General features: G+C 42.6%; 1 protein-coding gene across 1 annotated transcript in view; it reads left to right on the forward strand.

Annotated features, from left to right (window-relative positions):
* Positions 1-4214: 4214 nt before the first annotated feature.
* brsk2a (BR serine/threonine kinase 2a) overlaps positions 4215-23580 on the forward strand; it is a gene marked incomplete at both ends in the record, with an annotated part of 224468 nt that continues 205102 nt past the window's right edge. The window contains 1 exon segment of the mRNA XM_083893512.1: positions 4215-4308. Within this exon segment, the coding sequence (XP_083749638.1) occupies positions 4215-4308 (94 nt within the window).

Below are 23580 nucleotides of genomic sequence, written 5' to 3' on the forward strand. Positions count from 1 at the left end.
TAAAAATGTATTATTAATATTATTATTGTTCACATAACCTCACATTATCCAACAGTAAAACACTTTTTAAAACTAGACACAGAGCACAAACCTCTCTAAGGTACATCAGTTTGCACCAGTGTTAATGCACTGAATTGCAGAGGTGGAAAGTAATGAATTACATTTCCTTGCGTTACTGTAATTAAATAGGTTTTTTGTGTACTTGTACTTTTTAAAGTAATTTGTTGAGTTGTACAAATAATAATAATAAAATAAAATTTTATGCACGGGAAACTTTATAATAATGAGAACAGGTGAACGTTGAGGACAGATGAACGATGAGGACAGGTGAATGATGAGGACAGGTGAATGGTGAGGACAGGTGAATGATGAGGACAGGTTAATGGTGAGGACAGGTGAACGTTGAGGACAGGTGAATGTTGAGGACAGGTGAATGTTGAGGACAGGTGAACGTTGAGGACAGGTGAATGTTGAGGACAGATGAACGATGAGGACAGATGAATGTTGTGGACAGGTGAAAGATGAGGACAGGTGAATGTTGAGGACAGGTGAACATTAAGGACAGTTGAAAGATGAGGACAGGTGAATGATGAGGACAGGTGAATGTTGAGGACAGGTGAACGTTGAGGACAGGTGAATGATGAGGACAGGTGAACGTTGAGGACAGGTGAACGTTGAGGACAGGTGAACGTTGAGGACAGGTGAATGATGAGGACAGGTGAATGATGAGGACAGATGAATGTTGAGGAGAGTTGAATGATAAGGACAGGTGAATGTTGAGGACAGGTGAAAGATGAGGACAGGTGAATGATGAGGACTGGTGAATGTTGAGGACAGGTGAATGATAAGGACAGGTGGACTATGAGGACAGGCGAACGTTAAGGACAGTTGAAACTTAAGGACAGGTGAATGTTGAGGACAGGTGAATGATAAGGACAGGTGAATGTTAAGGACAGGTGAATGATAAGGACAGGTTAATGATGAGGACATGTGAATGTTGAGGACAGACCCTAATTAAGACCCCAGAGTGAGTGAGAATGTTAAAGCATTTGTGACCTTTGACCCAGTTTGACTGATACATTATGTGTCATATTTTATCCCAATGAATGTGAGATTTGTGTCCCCTTGTCATTTTTGCACGACACAAGAAATAACCTTGTTATATAACCTACGTTTTTACTTTAACTTGAGTACATTGTTAGACCAGTAGTTTTACTTTACTTAAGTAAGATGTCATCATAAATAGTAGTACATCTACTTGAATAGAATATTTCAGTACTCTTTCCACCTCAGCTCAATTGTTTTCCAATAACGCAGAACACTTTTGTGTTCAGATCACCACAGGATTATCACCTACCTCTGCAGATAATCTAATCTAAATCTGTCCATGATTTTTGGGGGTGTGCCGCTCACTGACAATGCATAAACCCCAACATCAAAGCATAAGGTAAAATGGCATAAGGTAAATTTCACTTGTTATTGTATAAAGCTGTTTGACCGAGGAAAATCGTTATTTTTGTGCTCACTTTTTGGTAATATTTCGAGATATCACCACTTGAGAGGCCAGTGCAGTTTAAAGTGTGAAGTGAGTCATAAAAACACTTGGACTTATTGGTGAAGTAGGAGATATCTTATGCCTATTAATTAACCTTTTGAAAGAACAAAGGTTGCAGACTCTTGCACCCACGTTTTACTGCTTTTGAGTGGCTCTCCTCAGGTGGTACATACACAGAGAAACAGGACAAAAGAATCATTCATAGTGTTAAATAATACCAGAAATGAAGTGTTAGGTTTTGACTTGTTTCTGTGTCACTGTTCTGTCGACCTGGACAGACACAAATGTTATTTTCTATGAGTTACGGTTGGAAACAAATCGGATTGTTTTTATTGTATTTATTATCACAATACACAGAGGGCAACCTGTGTGACACTGTAGGACACCGTGATGCTGTGTGTTTGTGACAGGGCTGTTGTTGCAGGTGTGTTTTTTTCCAAACCTTTTAAGTCTACATTTTTAGAAAAATGCAGCATGACCATGACAGGTGTACAATACACTCACCAGTCACTTTATTAGGTACACCTGTTCTAAGTACTGGTTTACAGCAATATCTACTCAGCCAATGACATGGCAGCAACTCAGAGAGACCTGTACAACTAAGCAGACATGTAGTACATGTCTACTTCATTGTAAAGAAGTTCTGAGGATGGGAAGAAAGATGTTTGGAGTGACTTGTTCATGACAGACTGGCCCGTCTTGAGTGTTTCAGAAACTGCTGATATACTGGGATTTTCATGCCCTGCCAACTCTGGGGTTTACTGAGAATATATCCAGAAAATATCCAGTTAGCTGTGGTTCTCTGGGCAAAAAAAGTGTCCTGTTGATGCAAACTGAACTCAAATAGCCACTGGTTACAACCAGGTATGCAAAGACCAACTTTAAATGCATCTTGAAGCAGCAGTACATGTTTTTAAAAGTACTTGAGTATCAAGAGTACAAGAGTACATTTCCTAAATATCGCATTACTACTGCCACAGTGCTTACATTTACGTATAGAAACGTCCTACATGGAGTTATGAAAAATGTTAATGTTAACATCTTGAAGAATGTAAAAGGAATTGAAAGTAAAATTATTTTCATCTTTTTACCAATATTGCTTTATTTAACATTTCTCACTTGCCCACAAGGCAACAGCACAATGGCAACGCTCTGACAAACCTCTGCAAAAGTTTTAATGGATTTTTTTTTGCATCCACATTTGAACCTGACTGTGTTAAACACACAGTATACTCAAGAACATCCAAACAAATGCTCAGCTTAAATAAATGTGCAATATCAGAAAAGAAAATTCAGCTAACAATTGTATGCGTGACAACTGTGTGCATGGTTTCGTCTCTCAACTAAATCTGAAGTATTTTTTTTTGGGGGGGGGGGGGTTTAGAACAAGTAACGGGTACTCACAGTTATGGATAGAAATGTAATGGAGTAAAGAGTACAATATTTGCCTCTCAAATGTACTTGAGATAAAGTCATGAGTACTCCCCTCAAAGTACAGATCCCTCAAATTTGTACTTAAAGGTGCCATATGTAAGAATGTGGCCAAAAGCTGTTACTACATTCAGACTCTACTGACTGCAATGATTGGTAGATGGCGTTAGGTGGCGCCACATGCCAAAACATGATTTCAAAACATAAACATGATTTGCAGTCTGCAAAATATTTTTTTTAATGCAAATATTTTGGCTGTACTGTTGTTGTTGGTGAGTTCAGTTTGTTATATGAACATTATTCCTGAGTCTCTGTGTCATATTAGGAGGATTTTATGGCCAGTTACTTTAGATTTATTACATAATGCATCTTTAAGTACTGTACTCAAGTAAACTTACTATCTATCTATCTATCTATCTATCTATCTATCTATCTATCTATCTATCTATCTATCTATCTATCTATCTATCTATCTATCTATCTATCTATCTATCTATCTATCTATCTATCTATCTATCTATCTATCTATCTATCTATCTATCTATCTAGTTCTTAATTGGTGCAGGAGTTGTTTTTTTATTTTGTTGTTGTTGTTTTTTTTTAAACCCAGAAACACCTGAAACACAAGCTCATTGTGTTTGTGAATTTTTCCACAAAAACACAGTTAATGTGGGTCAAGAACACTCTCTTCACCACAACCTGCAAACCCTAGAAGAAGAAAAAAAAAAAAAAAGAAGAAAAAAATGCTCCAGCAACAAGAAACAGGGGGCGGCAGCTCGAGGTTCCATTCTGCTCTCTGATTGGCTGTGCCCGCTATCCGTCACCTGCGCTGACGACTCAGCAGCACCCCCCACAGACGCACAGCGGCAGCGCAGCCTCTTCCACCGACGGTGATGATATTCCGGGCACTTGCGGCTCGTCTGCAGCGCTAGGAGAAGAGAGGAGAGAGAGAGAGAAGCTCACCTCCTCCAGCAGCGAGCGAGGTAGACGAGAGAGGTGGAGAGCGACGGAGAAAAGAGGCCGTGGAGTAAAAAAAAGAAGAAGAAGAAGAAGAAGGAAAGACAGCAGCGGCTTGGACCCTCCAGCCAGCGGAGTGTTTATTTAATTTAATTTAATTTGATTTAATTTAATTTAATTTAATTTAATTTAATTTAATTTAATTTAATTTAATTGCACGCGCTTTTGTTTTTTTTGCAAAGTGTTTTAATTGTCCACACCAACATTCGACATGTCCTCGTCCGGGAAAGACAACAGCGGCGCCCAACATGCCAATTACGTGGGACCTTATCGTTTGGAGAAGACGCTCGGGAAAGGACAGACAGGTTAGTTGGGACAGAGCTGCTCGCTGCAGACGAGCCCTTTCATTCTAACATTTATTGTCGCTGTGTGCGCTCCGCAGCGAGTTGAAATGTGTGTGTGTGTGAGAGTGTGTGTGTGCGTGCGTGCGTGCGTGCGTGTGCAGGTAATGATAGGCACTCACAAACACCTGTCCACGCCTGTGGGGCATATTAGTGGTCAGTGAAGTGACATAATCAGTGCTGTGGGGTGATGAGTGGAAGGGGATTAGGTGATGTTGCTTTCCATAGGTTTGTTCACTGTGCGTTGGCGTTGGATTGGGTGTGTGTGTGTGTGTTTGTGTGTGTGTGTGCATGCACGAGCGTGGAAATCGTCCTCCAACAACAACAACAACAATAGTGTGATGGTGCTATGAAAATGAACTTTTCTTCTGTGCTCTTTCTCTCTCTCTCTCGCTTTGTGTGTGTGTGTGTGTGTGTGTGTGTGTGTGTGTGTGATTGGAGCAGAACACCGTTAATCCAGATTTGCCTGATACATTGATCTATTCTTAGTCCGCAAGCAGAGAGAGAGAGAGGGCAGGCGTTTCTCTCTCTCCCATAGGCTCCTGACTGCAAACCCGTGGGCTCAGTGGAGGGGTCCCACCACCATGACAGATCACAGAGCACACGAGCCCCTCACTGATCTATGTATTCATGGACCCCAGGGGCATGTAGCTGCTGGTCTTCCCTGAATAAGGAGCACATGCTTTATCCCAGCAGTGACACTGCAGTTTGTTAAACTTGCAGAGCACATGTAGCATTATGCAGTCTTAAGGTGACGAACATGCAATATCACAAGTATCTTGGGCAGAATTAATAGTGATCGATGATTTTGGGAACGCCTGCCTAAGAGAGGCATACATTCCTCCCCCCCACTCCTCATTGCACATCCTATATTTTTATGGAACACTTTAAAGTGCTAACAGTAGAGTTCAGTGCGGTCGTGTGAGGCATTGACACATTATCAACACTGACTTCGCAGCGCATGCTGCAGTTTTTGTGAACGAGCCTGGCCTCATTGATGATATGGATGCCAGCAGGGGACAGATTTAACAACAACAAGGCTCACATCATAACATCTACACCTTACGCTTAAATCTTTTTGTGTTGCTTTTTTTTTTCTTGCTGCTACAGTTACACAGCCTCTTCTGTCACTGGAAACTGAAAGTGTGTATACTGCTCTCTCCCTGCACCAAAGCCCATAGAGATAATCTGTGACTTTATATCACAGCACACAGGAGTTGTTAATCCACTGCTGCCTCCATCAGTTAGTCAGATATATTATCTTGACTTTGGTGTTTGAAATCCTTTGGCTTGGATATATACCCGAGTGACACAAACATGTCGACATTGGGCTAAAAATGCTGATTTTCTGTGTGGACTTTGGTACAGATGAGTGAGGGTTTTACGAACTTCAGTTTCCAGCTGGAAAAGGCTATTTAATGGCAAGATTAAGTGGAGAACGTGCTTTTAAGATGTTCTTCTTCTTCTTTTTTGGAGTTGACAGACTGGACGCAGCTTTCGCGTTATTCTGCCCCCCCCCGCAGTCTGAAGACGTATCTGCATTTAAGGGGTGTCCCATTTCTAAGTGACAAAATAACCCTCAACACTTGGTTTTGAGGGCCAGTTAAGATAAGGGTTGAGCTTGAGGGTTAAGATAGGAATTGGAATTGGCCCCAAGTGTCCAGGTCATAGGCTGCTTCACAGATATGGCAGTGTGCTCAGTGAAATAAGTGTCAATATCTAATACAAATACACTACTGAGGACCAGATGCGTTCCCTCCAGCAGGTTCTACAGTTGCACCTCTCATTCTTGGTGTTCTTTATCGGAAACCAATACATTTCCACACATACCTGTTTTTTAGGGGATGCATGTGAGAATACAGAGCCTTCATCCGTGTTGACTGGAGTTTAAAGACTGGAAGCATGCAGCTAAACAGTCGTTTTAAAACACTCATATGAAATAATAACATCATCCCCATTTGCGATAATCCTGATGATGGGAATTCATTAACATAAATTGATTGTGTGCGATTTTTTTTTTTAGCTCGGTGTGCAATGATATTGTCACATGTCCCATCCCTGTGATGCATACACAGGGATCTCTCTCAGCTTGGCTTGGCTTGTTTGTGTATGAGCAGCCCTATAATCGAGGAGCTGTTGTCAGCATTCAGCGAGAATCCTCTGTGCTGTGGTCAAGTGCAATGCAGCCAGTGGAGCCACGTGAATCACAGGCAGGCACAGCCCTGTGTAGGCAGCGACAGCAGGAGAGGTGCAACATGCTTTGTAAGCTCACCGCCTATAAAGAGAGACGGAGTGAGACTTTTTCCTCTTTTCCCCGTTGAGAGATTTTCCTCCCATCTGCTATCTAAAATGGCTACAATCGGCGTAGCTTCCCCCTACCTGACACAGCTGGTCATGCTGAGCAGAACCTGTGTGTTTGTGTGTTCTCTCACACTGCACCCTTTTTCAAAATATCCTCCTGGTCGGTTCATTCACCTGACCAGTCTTAAGTGGTGATTAATGGAGTCTTTTCCCTCCCATGATGTGAGGCTGTGCAAGTCTTTCTAACTGATGCCTTGACTGTTGGGCACTTCAGGACATTTTAAATACATTTTTTTTGCAGAACTGCCTGAGCAAAAGTCAGTTTGTATCCATAACTAGTGGAGTTTGGTGCCTCCTGTCTTTAGTGGGAATTTTTATAACAGATTAACCACACATATAGCACTGAGGACACCTGAGGTGAGACTCCATTTCTGCTACAACTCACATTTAATCACAGGAGGATGTCTCACTCACTGGCAGAGCCAGCTTTCTCTCAGGAGTGTGTAATGGCTGTTTGTGGTGGTCTGCTGGGTACAGATGTTTAATGACACGGTATTCCTGAGGTCATCCATTGCTCAGTATGTGTTTATGTGAGCACTGAGCTAGATCTGGATGCATTTCTGTCTTGCTCGCCAAAGACATAGGACCCCCATAGAAAATGTACACGTGTATTTGTGGGTGAGTTGTAGCTTCCACTCTCCTCCTTCTGTTGTTTGATTTTGCTGCGTTGCCGTGATCATTAATGCCACATGACCACATATATTGGTTATGTGTCCGATTGAGGACCACGAAATGAAGTGACACAAATCTTTTGAATATTTGAAACTCATAATTGATGATGGGATTTGTGTGTCCACACGGCCCTGAAAAGCAATCACATCTTTGTCATGTCGATGGAAAAAATCTGATTGTGATGTTTAATCATGAGAGATGCAACGCGTCACAACACGTGTCTTATGCTCTCGAAATATGGCTTCATTGGTATAAATTGTCACTATGTTCCTGGGGAATGCTTTTGGACCGGTTCTTCGTATGCATTTTCACATTTTGAATGTGCAGCAAGAGCAGTGGCATTATGAGCGCATGCATGTTTAGTGTTCAGCAAATAAATCACTCGGTGTCTGGCATCTGTGTAGATGATTCATGCCAAACCTATGCAGATTAATGACGGCACATAATATTGCATTTGCCCATTAACCGTTCTTTAATCCGTCAGACCTCCATGTCAGGCTTCGCGGATGGGGTTGATCTGGCAACTGCGAGCGCCCAATGGTTTAGGTCCAGTCATGAGTGGCAGGTGGTTCTCTCCAGTGGGCTAAATCCCCCTGTGAGGCTTTCCCAGGCTGTGGTAGGCTGGTATTATTAGAGTGGAGAAAGCGGAAAGGCCTGGTTGATCTGGCTGTCCTGCTGCGCACAGGAGTGGTGCTGTTCTGTGTTCATTAAGTGATTAGACCTTTTTCCTGACACACACACACACAAACACAAACACAAACACACACACAGCCACCGCAGTGTCTCTGGTTTGCCTTCTTGATTTAATCCCCTACACAGCCAAAGTCCCCTCAGCTCGCACTCACACACTCACGTGGCCTAAAGGTGCAGCAGGCTGACCCACACTAGCTCAGCAACTAAGCACCTGCATAGTAGTATTCAAGCTGGCTTGTGCCGATCAGGCCACATTGTACAGGTTGCAGTTTTCCTAGAACGATTGAACGTGCAGTTAAATGTGTATATGTATATATATATATATATATATACACTCTGAAGTGTTTGCACAGCTTACACCAGAATTGTCTCTTGCTCCTTGTCTCTGCATTTGCTTTCCTTCATCTTAATTGCTTTCTGTCTGGTTTCTGCAGACCATGTGTGCATTCCTGTCAGTCAGCTGTGCATTAGGGCTTGATGGGTCTATAGATATGGAGCTCCGGGTTTAGCTGGCTACTGATTTGCGGTTGAAGACGCAGAAGCGTGGAAGTGCCATTTACCAAGCGAACGACTGTTATTGTGCTCGAGTGGCAGAATCCTAACTATGAACTGTGTGCGTTATGTATGAAATGGGTCATGTAAGCGCTTTAAATATCTGTGGATATGTGCTAGCCCTTTTTTCCTCGTACCCCCTGCACTGTCACAAATGACAATCAACAGTGCCAATCAGCCCCTTCTTCTGGCAAACACTGATTTGTGCTGCCTGTTATGCAGCATAATGTTCCGTATTAGCCCCAGGAGCCTCTAATCGATGTCACATGGCGCCGCAGTAACTGAGGTAACCTTTATTAAAATTTTGAACCCCCCACAGCAGGGTTTAGGTTATGAGTCTTATTATATTTCAGAAATCTTGATGCTTTCTTTGATGAGGCTGAAGAATGTGGATTTGTCTTAACCATGTGCACTGACTTAACCGAATCACTGCTCTGTTCCACTAATTTGTTGCAAAACACCATGCCGTGCTTTGCCTATACTTTGTTTCTCTGGGCTGTCGTATTAGTGGAATAGCTGCCTATTGTCTAGGAAACATTGCCTGTTAATCCATTGTAAGTCCCTGTTTGTTAGTTTTTTTTGGGGTGGGGGTGATGAGTTGGATATTGACAGGCGGTTGGAGGTTGATGTGTAGGCTCCTAGATTCTTTGATTGATGTTTAGAGTGAAATCATCTGTGCTTGAGGGGCTTTTATATTGACTGAGTTATTGACTGGGTTATCATGACAAAAAGCTGCCCACGATTTTACGTTATATCTTTCTCTGTTTAGCTCTCGCTGTTTCTGGGTAGTGAGTTCTTCTTGGGCTCCCCAGGCTTACAAGGCATTTAAGCCAGAATCCGGCTGCTCGTTGTGTCAGCAAAGGTCTGCCCAGTCTCTAACTCTTGTTGTGGGCTTGTCTACTGCAGTTTGAGCATGTTTTCGTGCCGAATGAGAAAGTGAAAGAAATATTGCCATTTGTCTTTCTTTTCATTTATACTTTCACCGTTCTTGGAGCCCGGTACATTGGACGTTAACGTGAAACCATTAATTTGACGTTGATTAATAGCTGGTAAACTGAGGAGGGTTGATCCAGATCAATGGGGCACTCCCAACGATTTCCTGTCCAGTGGTGGAGATCCATACTGTTTCACGGCACATGATATTCCTGATGATGACAAGTGAAGTGGGAATGCTCAGTCAATGTTGTCAATGAAAAACCGCTTGGCAGATCCACAGAAACTAAATGTCTGTACGTGTGTGTGTGTGTGTTTGTGTAGCTTGTGAACCAAGCAGATGCTCAAAACTCCAGGTGACCAGTATCCTGCGTGTGTTAAAAATAATCATGAAACCAGCATTGAGCTCACACACAGGTGTGTCTCTCCCACACGTTGTCACTTTTGACTTAAAATTTGGTGGAGTGCTAGAAATTAGTTACAATGATGAGCAACCCTGTGTTTTTTAAAGAGGCCTGTTCAGGGATTCAGGTCAGAGGAGTCCTGACCCAATGGCTTTGCTGCATTGCTCCCAGCTGTGTTAGCAAGCTTGGATCAGACATGGAGAGCAGCAAGCCAAGGCCTGCGTGTCTTCAGCTGTTTGACTGAGTGGCTAAAGCCAAAGCCACTTCAGCCCTCAGGCCTGAAATGAATCCTAAATGGTGGCAGGCTGGTGTTCAAGAGCATCAGCCGATGACTGTTTGTAAGCTTGTGTGAATACTCCTTCCTCTAAGTATGTTTGTGTGTAACTCTATATTGGCACTGTTGCATCAGGGGTCATTCATAAGGACTGATAAGAGTGCACACATACAGAAACCCTGGCTGGAGGAAATCAAGTCCCATTTGTCATTCCCCCCCCATCCATTGCCCCTTGCCCCTTAGTGTTAGTTAGTAGTGGTTCGAATCTACTCTTTCAAATGGGACATACTTTATACTTTGTGAGGGTAACAATAGTTTCTTTGGATTTGGTTAATCTTGGAAACATTTGAAGTGTGCCCCTGAAAAATATGTTTGGAAGGCTAAAGGCCACATTATACTTCTCCGACTGCGTATGCGTTATCCGACTGCGTAACCACGGAGACGACTCAACCCTCATAATTCTGCGTCGTGGTGACGGATACGCGCTGCAATTTCCCGCCCGATCAGTAGGGGTCACTGCGCAAGGTTGTTGTTCTTCTGGCTAAAGTGAGCAATGGCGTAGAGAGAGAAAGAGAGAGAAAGACTGTTGTTGTTGAAACAGTGGCCGTTTCTCACGTTTCTGTGTCACGGAACGCAGTTTTAAGATAATTTGAGGCGAGAAATTGTCCATTTAGAGTCTAAACATGTGCTGTGTGTGTTAAGATATGACGTATTTATAGTTTGGCAGCGACGTTGTCGGCGGGGATCAGCCCCGCCTCTGTGGACGCTCAGGTGCGCACTGTGAGCCGGCACAGAGCAGCGTTATCTCGGCCTGTCCTGAGGACCAATCGTAGCTCTTGCCGTCTCCGTTGTCCCTTGACGGAGTGACGGACACTAAAAAAAATATTTCGTGCAGTCGGAGACGACGCAGAGCCTGGCAGAGTCTCTGCGTAACCTACGCAGAGCACTTTACGCAGGAGTATAAATTGGGCTTAAGTCGTAGGGACAAGGAGGCAAGCCTGTGGGCTTCACTTGTCCGTGACTTTGGCCGAGGTGACATAATGATGATGGTCTTGTCCATTTAGTTCACTTCTCTCCGCTACCTCATTCTGACTCTCTCCCCCTCCCCCCGTCTCTCTTCCCATGACCATTCGAGATTCATACAGGGATTCAGCCATGTGGTAAATCAGACAAGACCTCGGTGGAATTGCATCGATTGGGAGGAATGTATGTACCCAACGATTTTCAGAGATTAATGATGAGGAAAGAGGTGGAGAACTGGAGGGGGAGGAGAGAGGAGGATACAGTCAAGGAGGAGGAGGAGCAGGAGATGAGAGGAAGACCATGAAGTGGTCTTGAATGTTTTGACTGTGGTGGAGGTTATTAATTAAGGCGAGATATCGATCACTCTCTTCATTGTAACCTCCTCCTCCTCCCTGATTTTCATCTCTTCATTGCTGACCTCCGGAGAAGAAAATGGTTCAATCTGTAGATGAGGAAGGTCAGTGGATAAGTAGAACGATTGCTGGAGTTCTCTCTGTGGGCAGTCATGAAACGGTGAGACTGTTTGTGTGTGTGTGTGTTACCTGGGACAGGCTCCATTGCATCCTATTTGGGTTTCATCCTAACTCAGCACACACACTGCCACTGTTTCTCTGCCTTGTTATATAGTGCGGAGAATCAGGTTAGAGTGACATGGTTTTATGGTCTATTTTCTCACAGTTATACCATGACAGTAGACACACACACACACACACACACACACACACACACACACTCCGGCCATGTCTCTGTTGAGATCGCCAGCTCTGCGCGGCTGCTGTGTTTTCCACATAATGTGTTACAGTCCCATGCTATTTAGAATTCCATGGTGTGAGTTTTCCAGCAGAGCGAGGGCTGCAAGCAGGAATTCACAATTTCTCTTTTTTCACTCGTACATCAAATTGTTACATTTATATGTGAATTCACACCGTTTCTTCAATAAATAAAATACGTGCAGGTGCCTCTCGACAACTCTGTATCGGCCCAAGACTTCGTGCACTTTGATGCCGATCACCAAGTCTGCTGCCGTGTCTTGTTTTTAATTTTAACATGGACATTTAAGACGTATGGAACATGTATGTATGCACATGGATGTGAAAGAGAAAGCCTTTTTTCGTCTCTCTTAACCCCATCTCACCCAGCTCAGATTAACTCTTTGCAAGCCGCATGTCTGGCTCTGACTGTGAGAACGCCGCGTTGGTTGCCAAGGATGGTTGTCTGGTTGTCATGGTTTCCCTGCTTCTTGCTGGTTCCCAGTCTGCCCTCATGAAGAAATAAAAGGGAATACTCTCTCTCTGTCTCTCTCTCTCTGTCTCTCTCTCACGCACACACACATCTTACTTACTCTCTCATGCTCGCTCAATCTCCTCTCACTCCTTCCTCTCTCTCTCTCCAGCCCTGCAGTCTGAAGTTGGCATCATAACAGCCCGGCTGCAAAATCCTCTGCTTCCTTTGCTTGCGTTCAAGTCATTGTCTGACTTATTCCTCTGCATCTGCATTGTGTGGAAACAAGTGTTTGAATGAACGTACAACTGTGCGTTTTCACATGTACACACGCTGCATGTGCATGCTTGTGCAGCCCGTGTGTGCTTGTGCATGTGCTCAGACATACGGTCATGGATCAGACAGGCTTGCCCCTCTTCTGTGCTCTATGCTGCATTCCCATTTAAATCTGGTAGATTAGCACATGTGTGGAGGCTCGGCTTTAGTTGCTGTCAGCTCAGCTTGCCTTGGCAGGCTGTCCTCAGATCAGGGGGTGAAGCTCTGCACTTATCCCCCCCATTGCCGTGTGCACTGCTGTACCTCACCCATTGACAAATAGATGGGTGGGCCAGTGACCTTGACTTTAGTACATGTTCTGCAATAAACCTATACAATTGGCACACTATATATTCATCAACAACTGATTGATTTTTTTTCGTTGAATGTTCAGAACTTCAACTAAGGAGTTTGTTTTCCTTGTGTGTGTGCGTGGGTTTTCTCCAGGTTCTCCGGTTTCCTCCCACAGTCCAAAAACATGCAATATGGGCATTAGGTGAATTGGACACTCTAAATGAATCGTGGGTGTGAGTTGATGGTTGTTTGTCTCTATATGTGGCCCTGTAATGGACTGGTGATCTGTCCAGTGTGTACCCTGCCTATTGCCCTATGTCAGCTGAGATTGGCACAGCACCTCCCAAGACACTCCTTTGGAGGATACATCGGTGGAAGATGGATGGATGGACTTCAACTCATGGATGTGCGATTGCTTGAATAATAAAACACAGTTAAATTAACCATAAGTTGCTGATTTCTTAACTTAAAAGTATCTAAATTGGACATTCACAAAGTCACTCTGACGTACATTCAGAAAAATCCCATAATTGGAACGTAAATCAGGTGTAAATAGAATAAAATAAAGTAAACCACTTACTTAGATTTACACATTTTACTTGGCATTTCCACTTGTAATTTCATGACACTTTGCCTGAGAAGGTTTATTAGTGTAAAGTACAGTAGTGTTTCTAGTATGAACACAGTGAATGAATGACTTAAATTACTTGGAAAAAGCCTTTGCTTCAGCAGACCTGCTGGCAACTCCCCTCGGACTGTTTTCCAAGGAAAAGTACATGAATGAAAATGTGTGCTCATTTACTGTGTTTTGCTCATCCCAGGTGGCAGGAGCAGGGTAATTGTGATTCATTCAGAGTTTTCCACGGCCACTCGCTCTGTTGTCGCCTCTTTAGGCTATGAAGCACAACGTCGCCCAAGCCTGAAACACCTGAGATGTGGCTTGGCATGTGAAGTGAAGCGCACAGGCCTCAGTGAGATTAGGTTAGATGAGCCTGACTGGTCACAAATCAACAAACCTGTGCTGGCTGCCTGTCTTTGTGGCACTGACTTCTGACACTTGGCCAGACTAAAGAGAATAAGCACCATGTCGGCAAGCTTCGACGTATGTGGAACATCCAGGAGTACGTTATTCATGGATATGGTAAAGAAGGCGCGTTGTTGTTGCTAGTTCAGGGACAAAAAAAAAAATCACATTGATCGCAGATGTCGCTGCATCACTGGTCCCGCCAAGATGAACGGTTTCTTCTGTTTGCATTTCTCATGTTTCCACCTCGTCAGAGAAAGTGTCTGTGCTTTGAGTCTGACGCCAGGTCAAATCCTTTGTGATATCAGGATCTAATCAGACAACAGTGAGTTGGCATCATGTGTTGTATGTGAAATCTGAATTTTAAATTCAGTGTCTGCATCTTGCGTCTCTACATCAGTGGCTGTTTGTGGAATCATTTAATGCAGTATGACCAGTCCTGCTCTCCCACATGTGTTTTGCTCTGCGTTAAATGCTTAAAGCGGACCTAGACCGGAAGTTCTAATTAAGGCTGTTATTTAGTGTGTATCTGTGTCCTTACCTTGTTTAAGAAGCCCTGAAGGTTCTAAACAAACAGTTCAGCTGAGTTGTATTGTAATCTCGGGCTCAGCGAGATCTCTGAAAAAACCCGGTCCGGTTACGTAAACAGTGGTTCTCCCTGGAACAGCAGATCGTCCTGCTCCGGGCACTAGTCCGGGCACATCCGGTTGCGTACATTGAACCGCAGAAGAAGAATAACGTCCGTTGTGGAGGTGTTTCATGAGCGACAGTGTCTTCTGACTCTGGGTCTGACTCCGGGTCAAAGTCATAAAAGGGACTGCGGCGGGGAGTCCCGACGAAGCTATTTTTAAAACAATGTTTTGATAATGAGTAGCAGTGCATCCACCGTTCCAGAGGGGGGAGCAGCGCTTCTGAGAGCGGGTGTGCTGAATATGTCACTTCCGGGTACTGGCCAATCACAAGACTCTGTCTTCTGGGTGTGAGAGTTGAGTCTGAAATATCGCGGCTGGGCAACAGCGTCAGAAAAGAGGATTTCTATTGGCTCGTTTACAGCAACTAGGAGGTTTTTGACCATAAAAACATAATGTGCAACAGGACCACTCTATGTGAGCTTTAAGTATTAGACCAGCAAACGACATGAAACTTTCTCCATTTCTCTCTCTACTGTGATGCGACCTTGGATAATAAGAGCAAGCAACATACTGTGAAGAACTCTGTGAACATCTAAAGATCATGTGGTTTATCCATTATGTAAAATGCATCACCAGCAATTTCAGCTTGACCACTAGTCCCTTTCCATAAGTCATCATGTGACCGAACCAGAAAATGATTTCTCCCATCATCATAAGCTTAATAAAAACGATCCTTACAGTTGAAGATGTATTGCTTTTTTTTTTTTCCTGTAAGGAGAAACATTTTCTATTCCCCACAATATGATAAAGGTCATATTGGGTTTATATTGCCCCAAGGTCAGATGCTGTAATGAAGGCTTGAGAGTTACTCCACCGATAGTTAAGCACTTTCTTTCTTCATTTTCTCTACATTGGTCTTTACACAGGTCTTGAACAGAGGTTATAGGTCGTTTCTGACTTCTCCGTGCCCTTTTCTCCCAAAGGGAGATGGACAGATTAGAATAATTCGGGTCCACATGGTCCATAAAAGGATTGTTGGTTTCACTGGAGGAGGATGGCAGACTTCATTTACTTTTGTTGTTTGCATTATTTGATGGCAAATTAAGAGACCATTTTAAATGAAGACTTCTTCTTCTTCTTTAGGCTTTTACAGCAGTTGGTATTTGTAAAGTTTGCATCACTGCCTCCTTCTTCTCTTTCCTTTCTTCTTCTTACCGTCAAATGTTCTCTGTTTTGCGGCATTTCTGCTTTCTTATTATTCATCCCTTCATCTGCTTTCTTACCAAGGACAGACGCGGAAGTGTGGATGTAAATTGTCTGTCTTTGTGTCTTTCCTGACTAATGGAACAGTTTATGGAGTGATCAAAGGGAAGAGCAATGAAGTAGGGGAACTTTGTCTCTTTTATTCCAGATCGTTTACTTTTTTATTCATAACTAAATGCTGCTAATTCCTGAGGAGGCTGCTGGTGTTGCTGATGTGGTTTGTGTTGCATTGCGTGTGTGTGTGTGTGTGTGTGTGTGTGTGTGTGTACTGCATGCTTCACCATCTGAGTGTCTGTAACTCATGGAACGCAGATGGAACATGAGCGAGGGACAGGAGGAAAGAGCCTCACAAAAGATTTGTGAGAAAAAAAAAGTCACAGCAGTAAAGAATCTCTCAGGGTCAGCGCCTCTATTGTCATTCAAATCCAGCCACACACAGCCACACACATGCACACAGAGTTATGTACAGGGTCAGGCTGTGCAGCAACGGGATGGTTGTTGGTGTCTATAGGAATCCCAGCTTCTCCCTCTGACTGTGGCAGAGCTCTGTCTGACATCATCACTGGACACAAACACTTCCCTGTGCCTTTAGGATATTAAGGAAGCTTATTCCTCCATGTTTCAGCCCTGTCCTTTTGTTTAACCTTACAAAAATTTTCCTGAGATTGCAAACACTTTGTGCAAAGTATTAAAAAGTAGAAAAACAACGTTGTCGTTGTTGAAGTCGTGACCTACAGTAGCGTCGGTGCTTCAGTGTGAAGAGTCTGTGGCCATAGCAACACAGGCGCACGCTCTCACATGCCGAGTGCGTGAGTTATGCTGCGTTTGAGTACGATGATATTTTGGTTGGTCTGCTGCTGCGTTTGCAGCGTTCCTCGGTGCAGTTTTGATTTATTATGGTCCGTGTAATGAGAGCGTGCATGCAGGCCTGCAGTGTCCACGTGCACTTGTGCACGTTTGTTGCGGCTTTCTGAGAAACTGACGACGTAGGCCGGTCTTTGCGTGTGTCACCACATGACTCATGTGAGTGTGTTATTATGATCATTATGGCAATCACGTCTTCTAATGGTTTCTCCACCTGTTTGCTTCTGAGGATATGATGCATCAGATGTTTCGGGTCTACGAGCACTCTTGGATACATTAACGTCCGCTTTTATGAGCTGATTTCAAGCTCTTAGAGAATGTTTCAGTTGAAAATTGCATAAAGACCAAGGTTTGTCATGTTATAATCTTTTTTTCTCACCACACACATTTGTCAAACTCATTCATATTGATACTGCTGTGAAATGAACCACTGCTCATTTTTCCTCATGCATATGTACTGGCTAAATGACAGTTAATACACACAGACATAGAATTAAAAGGCAACAAACAATTAATTTCCTCTCCCTCTGTGATCAGCTATCCTGGCTGCAGCACTGAACAGCATTTGGCTGCAGCACAGGGAGACGAGGAGAAAGTGGCAAAGCATCATGTTTTTTAAGTTTTCGCTGAGAGGAAAACCCCCCCACACACATAAAAGAGTCAAAGAAGAGCAGAATTCAAATGATTACATTAAGACTCATGTAGACTTCAGTGTAGAGATACAGATTGAGGGAGATTGAGAGTGCATTGACATAATATTATCTAAATTTCATACTCAAAACCAGGATTGACTGTGCTATAGGGGACTGCCATTATCTGTATTCATTTGTTGTTGTGTGTATGTGTGATTTCATAATGAATTGGACTCATGTGGTTAGTGTGACAACTTAAAAACATTTCAATAAGTGCAACAGCCCAAATAAAGACCATTCACACTGGCTTTTTTTGGGAACATGTTTAATTAGCATTCGCGCACAGGACAAATGATTCTGTGTTGCACCGTCACGCAGGTTTTTTGACAGTTTTTCAGCTCTGATTGACTTTAGTCGGAACTCGAGACCTGCTGGTGAATTTTTCTGGTGCATCGCTATGACGATGATCTACCCTGTTGCCATGCTGCGAGCTATGTATTTAGCAAACCTTACATTTTAAAACTCAGGGCAGCGCTCAGTATTCTCTGTTTAATCTTCACTGCAGTGAAAGAGAAAACATTGTCACTGAGCTCTATTGTGATTTTTTTCTTCATCTGACATCACATTTCATGCAATGATAAAGAAAGCGTAAAAAGCACCACATGGCAGTGGGAATAGTGTAAAAAAAAAAAATCAAGTATACTCCCTTTATTTTAGTAAGAAAGAAGATTTAATAAAACTGAGAAAACTGAGAGTGCCTATTGCCAATTCCCTATGCAGCAACCTCACCTTACATAGCGGCTAAATTACCTCAGACATTATTTATTGTTATTTATTATTTATATACACCCCAGACTAGGTTTATTATGGTTACCTGCACCCAGCGATCTACTCCCTTTTTTTCTTTTTCTTTTTCTGTATCCATTATCCCTCTTCTACTACATTTTGCCACCACCTTCCATCTTGACCCTTCCTCCTCCTGCTCCCTTGTTTCCCTGCCTCATGTCTAATGGAGGTATTCCCCTGCAGCCTGCAGACTTCACACTGATATTCTGCTCAGGTAGGGCTCATTTCATGCAGGATGATTAGATCTCACTGGCAGCAGTTGAGGGTTGGATAAGCCCGAGTGTTGTGGGCTGGCACAATAGCAAAAAAAAAATTCAATTAAATCTTTTACATATACTCCCCGTGCAGTATACCTGCCAGTCCACACACACACGAGGGCATGACACACTCACACACACTGCATATGTCTTCTATTGTGGCTGTTTCTGCTGCTGTTTTTGTTTTGATACCACAGTTATGCATGATGATAGTATGAGATTCCCTCTTCCCCCATCTGTTCGTCTGTCTCAGATTTTACATTATCCCAGCTGTGATGAAAAATGGCATAAAAAAAAAAAAGAATTATCTGTAGCCTCACAAATTGTAGCGTCACACACACATAGCCATGTGTGGGAATCTGTATAAATAGGCTAATTTAATGTGAAAGTAGTCTATCACAGTGAGACGGCGAGAGTAATTGGACGTTAAAATAAGACGGAAGTGTGTGTGTGTGTCATTTTCATTTGCCTCTCACGTTTCATCAGCTTTTCAAGTGTCACAACATTTGCCAAGATTGTATATTGCTCGTCATTGGTCAAGTGTTTCATCACAAAGCAGTAAGAAGGAATTCCGTTAAAGTTATATAAAATTGGATCAATTATATAATCAATGCATTTGTTATACTAGCTAAATAATGTAGCAACTCCATTACAGATCATTTTGAGTGTTAATGTAAGGTTATATATGGTTATTATGTAGGGCTGTAACGATACACAAACTCACGATTTGATTTGTATCACGATTTTTGGCCCACGATTCGATACATACAATTTTTTAAAAATTTAAAAAACATTTTATTTAAACAACATTTACCTGAACATAAATAAATAAATAACCAAATATTTCTCTCTTTTCTGTAACAAAACAATACTGTTGTACTGAAAAATACAAAGTAATGATCTATCAGACTGGGATTTGTCCCCAAAGCATGCTGGGAAGTGTAGTTCTTCATTAGAAGCAGTTTTGTTCCAGTGGAAATGACTTGTTTTGATAAACAGCAAAGGTAAGACAACAATTCTACTCGTATTTCTTGAAAGTCAGTTGTTGTTTTGCTCTTAATTTGGGGCTGGATCCGTGAATATTGTTCGTAGAGTGATAGAAAATGGTACCGTTAGAATCTGTGAATTCTCCGCTGTTTACATAATCACGCTGACGCTCCCGTGCCGCTGTTGTGTGACTTGGAACAGGTTTTTTCCGCTCCTGTGGGTTTGATCCATCGGTGTTTTAACTGTGTTTGGTGAACATAAGAATGGTTTATATGAGCTTTTAGCTGAGTTTCTGACCTTTCTGTGGGTATGCAGCATGTCTGTGTTTGTTAGAGTTAGACTTGGTTTTATGATGCTTTTGTCGCTGCTTCTGACGCTGCCCCCCGGTGGCGGGGACATCAGTAAAGAAGAGATTAACGCGATTACTCAATATAGTCTTCTGAAATTAGGCTAAATTAAATAGATAAATGCAGCCCACTGCTCAATTGAAAATAATAAGGAGCCTCTGTGTATTCCTAACAAAGAATTACACCATCTTCTGAGCTGAAAATGGAGAACATTTGGTCTTTGGTTCGCTCATATTTCTAATGCCCCTCAGCTTTTGTGATTGTGAGAACTTGGGGCGGAATTAGGCTTTCATGGGATCAGAAATCTGTCTTCTCCGATGTCATTAAAGCTCAACCTCTTACATTCACTGCGTAATAAGACTTTATTATTCACACCATTACCTGGAGGAGCTCAGTGTGCGCACGTGTTTTGTCTTCCCATGTGTGCGACCAGCTCTGTGTTCTTCGTCCGTCTCACCACAGACACACAAAGCAGGACAAAAGACAGACAGACATAGGAATACATTTATACGCACCTGGAGACGACATATTTTCTGACTGCGTAATGATTTGTTACTCTAAATGTTATGGTCCCGACTGATGAAGAGTCCAGACAAGATTAGGCTCATTAAACCAGAGAGGGATATGCTTGTTTGCCGGATTTGTTAGCCCTACCCTGGGCCTCGTCTCTTATTTCATTCCTCCTCACCCTCACAGTTTCTATACCCGCTTCTTTCCCTGAGCGCTGCACTAAATCAAGGAGACCTTTTAATTAAAAGACACTTTTTTTTGTTGCTTTAAACACACTATAAACAGGCAGAGCTGCACCTGGACACAAACACAAAGGTACCCAAAACACTGTACTTGTCTCCACCCTCTTCAAGATTAAACAGAGGCAATAAAAGAAGTTAAACTTTGTCACTAATTTTCCCATTTGTTTTGATTACAAAGGTTATATTTCCCCCTTATATTTTTTGACTTAAGGAAAAGAAACCCCAGCGCACCCCCCCCCCCCCCCCCGTCCTTGTCGCCTTTGAAGACCTCTTTAATAAAGTGCTCATGTTCCCTGTGAATTGTACTGTAGCGGTTACTATGTCATGTTTGAGAAGGAATAGAGGTGAAAGATGAGTACCTAGAGCTCACAAATGCTTTCTCCTGGGGTTCAGGGAGTGTGTCTGGACTATAGAAATATTCATTAAGAAAGTCCCAGGACTCACATCAGGCATGTTCTGGTCATCTGGTCCTTGCCTTTACTTATGCCTCTGACATGTAACATCTTACAGAGAGGCCCAGGGAGATTCTTGAAAATGGGTAGAAGGGTCCTCTGTCCTTCTGTCGCTGTATAAGCAGCCTTATATAAAGTGATTACACTAACCTCTTTTGGCACTTTCCCAGTTTAATGGTTCATGTTCTCATTTTAAAAACTGCTTGTAGGCAGCTTGTTTTTTTGTTTTTTTTTGACTATTTAAATGAGTGTTGTGAACTTGGGTGTCATTGGAGTTTTGTATGAGAATAGAGTGATGCTTTTCTGTAGCCCAATCTGCTGACTGTCGTCGGTGGAGCTGGTCTAAGCTCCTCTCATCGGACCGTGCAGTGAAGGGTAGCGAAATGGTTCTTCTGCACAGGTGTTGCAATGAGTTGTTTGAGTTACTGTTGACTTTCTATAATTTCAATCCAGGGTGGTCATTCTTGTCTGGCCTCTGTCATCGGCGAGGCATTTAGTGAGTGTTGTATGTGTAATGTATATGTGTGCAGAGGTGTTAAAGGGGACATATTATGCTAAATCAACTTTTTAAATCATTTAAATCCTTATATTTGGGACTCTGGAGGTCCTATCAGTCGGCTAAGTGTGAAAAAAGATGACTCGCTCATGTTTTTGTGGTCCTCCTCAGTCTAAGTAGAGGAGAAAAAACACTGGGACGTCACAATGCGCTAAATTCCTGGAATTGTTGTCTCACGGAGCTCCACTTTGTCCATAAAACACGCGAGAGTGGTGGCGAGGGCAACGGTATCCGAAAACCGGAAGTCCGTGAAAAGTTCTATTCATGGTTCCACAGTGCAGCACAGAGTTCTACACAAACTTCCAGCCTCAGAGGATTTATCCGTCCAGTGGATACATGTTCTATATGACGGCAATGTGCCTGCTAGAGCCTGCAAATGATTACTTTTCCAAATGCTAACTGCTGTTAGCTCCCAGTAGCCTCTGTGGCTGATGTCATTTCCTGTCCCTTAAGTTTTTTTTTTAAGGTGGACCTAATGAGATATTACTAAATGGAGCGTTCTGAACAGGGCTGTTTTGGCAGGGTGATTGAACGGCTGTGGTGCTTCATCCTTATGGTATTTTGACCAAAGCATGTCACAGGCATGTTCATTAGGACACCAGGGAACTGGGTTAACTAGGAGAAATAGCGTATAATATGACCCCTTTAATGTACATGCACGCGGATGCATACATTACTACGCATGTTCATTTGTGGCAGAGTATTCAGTGCTACCAATGTGATTTAACTGGATGAAGTTGCTCTGGCTTTGGTGCCCTTTAATACTCACTTACATTACTTACGGTTATGACTCCAGTGCTGCACAAGGAGTGACTGTACACATACCGTAGATCTGTCACATCTCTGCTTGTATCAGTGTTAGATTCGTGTGTGATTACTCATTAGGGGCCATAGGTCAGGAGGGTCAGTGTGGAGATGCCTGCGCAGCTAATGACGATTATAGGAGTCGGTTGGGGCTTAACCTTCATCAGGTTCTTCCCCTCAACATGTTGTCCCCCCTTAGGACATGAGTAACCTTCTCGCTGACGGGGGAGGTTGGCAGAGCAATGCTGAGAAGAAGCCGTTTCCATCTGAAGTTAATGCCACACCAGCCAACACTCGTCGTCTTTTCACATTTTTCGCTATGTAAATGGCATTCTCCCGAAGAACTGCATAGATTTCTGTCACTTTTTCTTCCGCACAAATTATAGTCTTTCACATGCTGACGTCTTGATGCAACAGTGTTCCTTTTTACTGTTTTTTTTTTTAAGTGAATCTGTTTAAACCAAAATGTACCAGCCTCACCTCCCCCCCAAACAATTGTTCTTTTTCATTGTAATCTCACTCCGCTAGTTATTTAAATGGTCAAATGTGTGGCTATTAGCAAATACATTAAGTAATGGATTGCCTAATTTAGCTGTGCAATGTTTTGCAGAGCGAGTTTAAATGCGCCTTGGAGCCTCTAATGGCTATTCAACACATTATCTGGAACTGCCATGTTTACCTTTATATTCAAGATATTTTGTATATGTACAATCTGTATTTGTCATTTAGCAAGACTTCCAAAGAAGTCAGAAAAAGGGTCTTGTATGTAATCAAAATCTATTGGGATGGAAAAGGAAAATTGGAATATTTAAGTTCCAAAGTTATTCAAATGTTGATCACTGATGAGTGATTATTCCAATTATAATTGAATAATGGTCTGTGTTTATCTTACTTCAGCCAGAACAAACAAGTTAATTAAGCGAAGCCACATTAGTGTACAAGAAATGATTTTCCTCGGACATGTAATGGCTTTTAAATTGTCTCATATATTTCCAATCAAAAAGTGCAAATGATCTCCATCATAATAAAATCAGTGCCTTGCTTTAATCAAGGTTTTCCACATATATATATATAGGGA

This window comes from Microchirus variegatus, assembly GCF_963457635.1.
Source record: "Microchirus variegatus genome assembly, chromosome: 8".
Classification (NCBI taxonomy): domain Eukaryota; kingdom Metazoa; phylum Chordata; class Actinopteri; order Pleuronectiformes; family Soleidae; genus Microchirus; species Microchirus variegatus.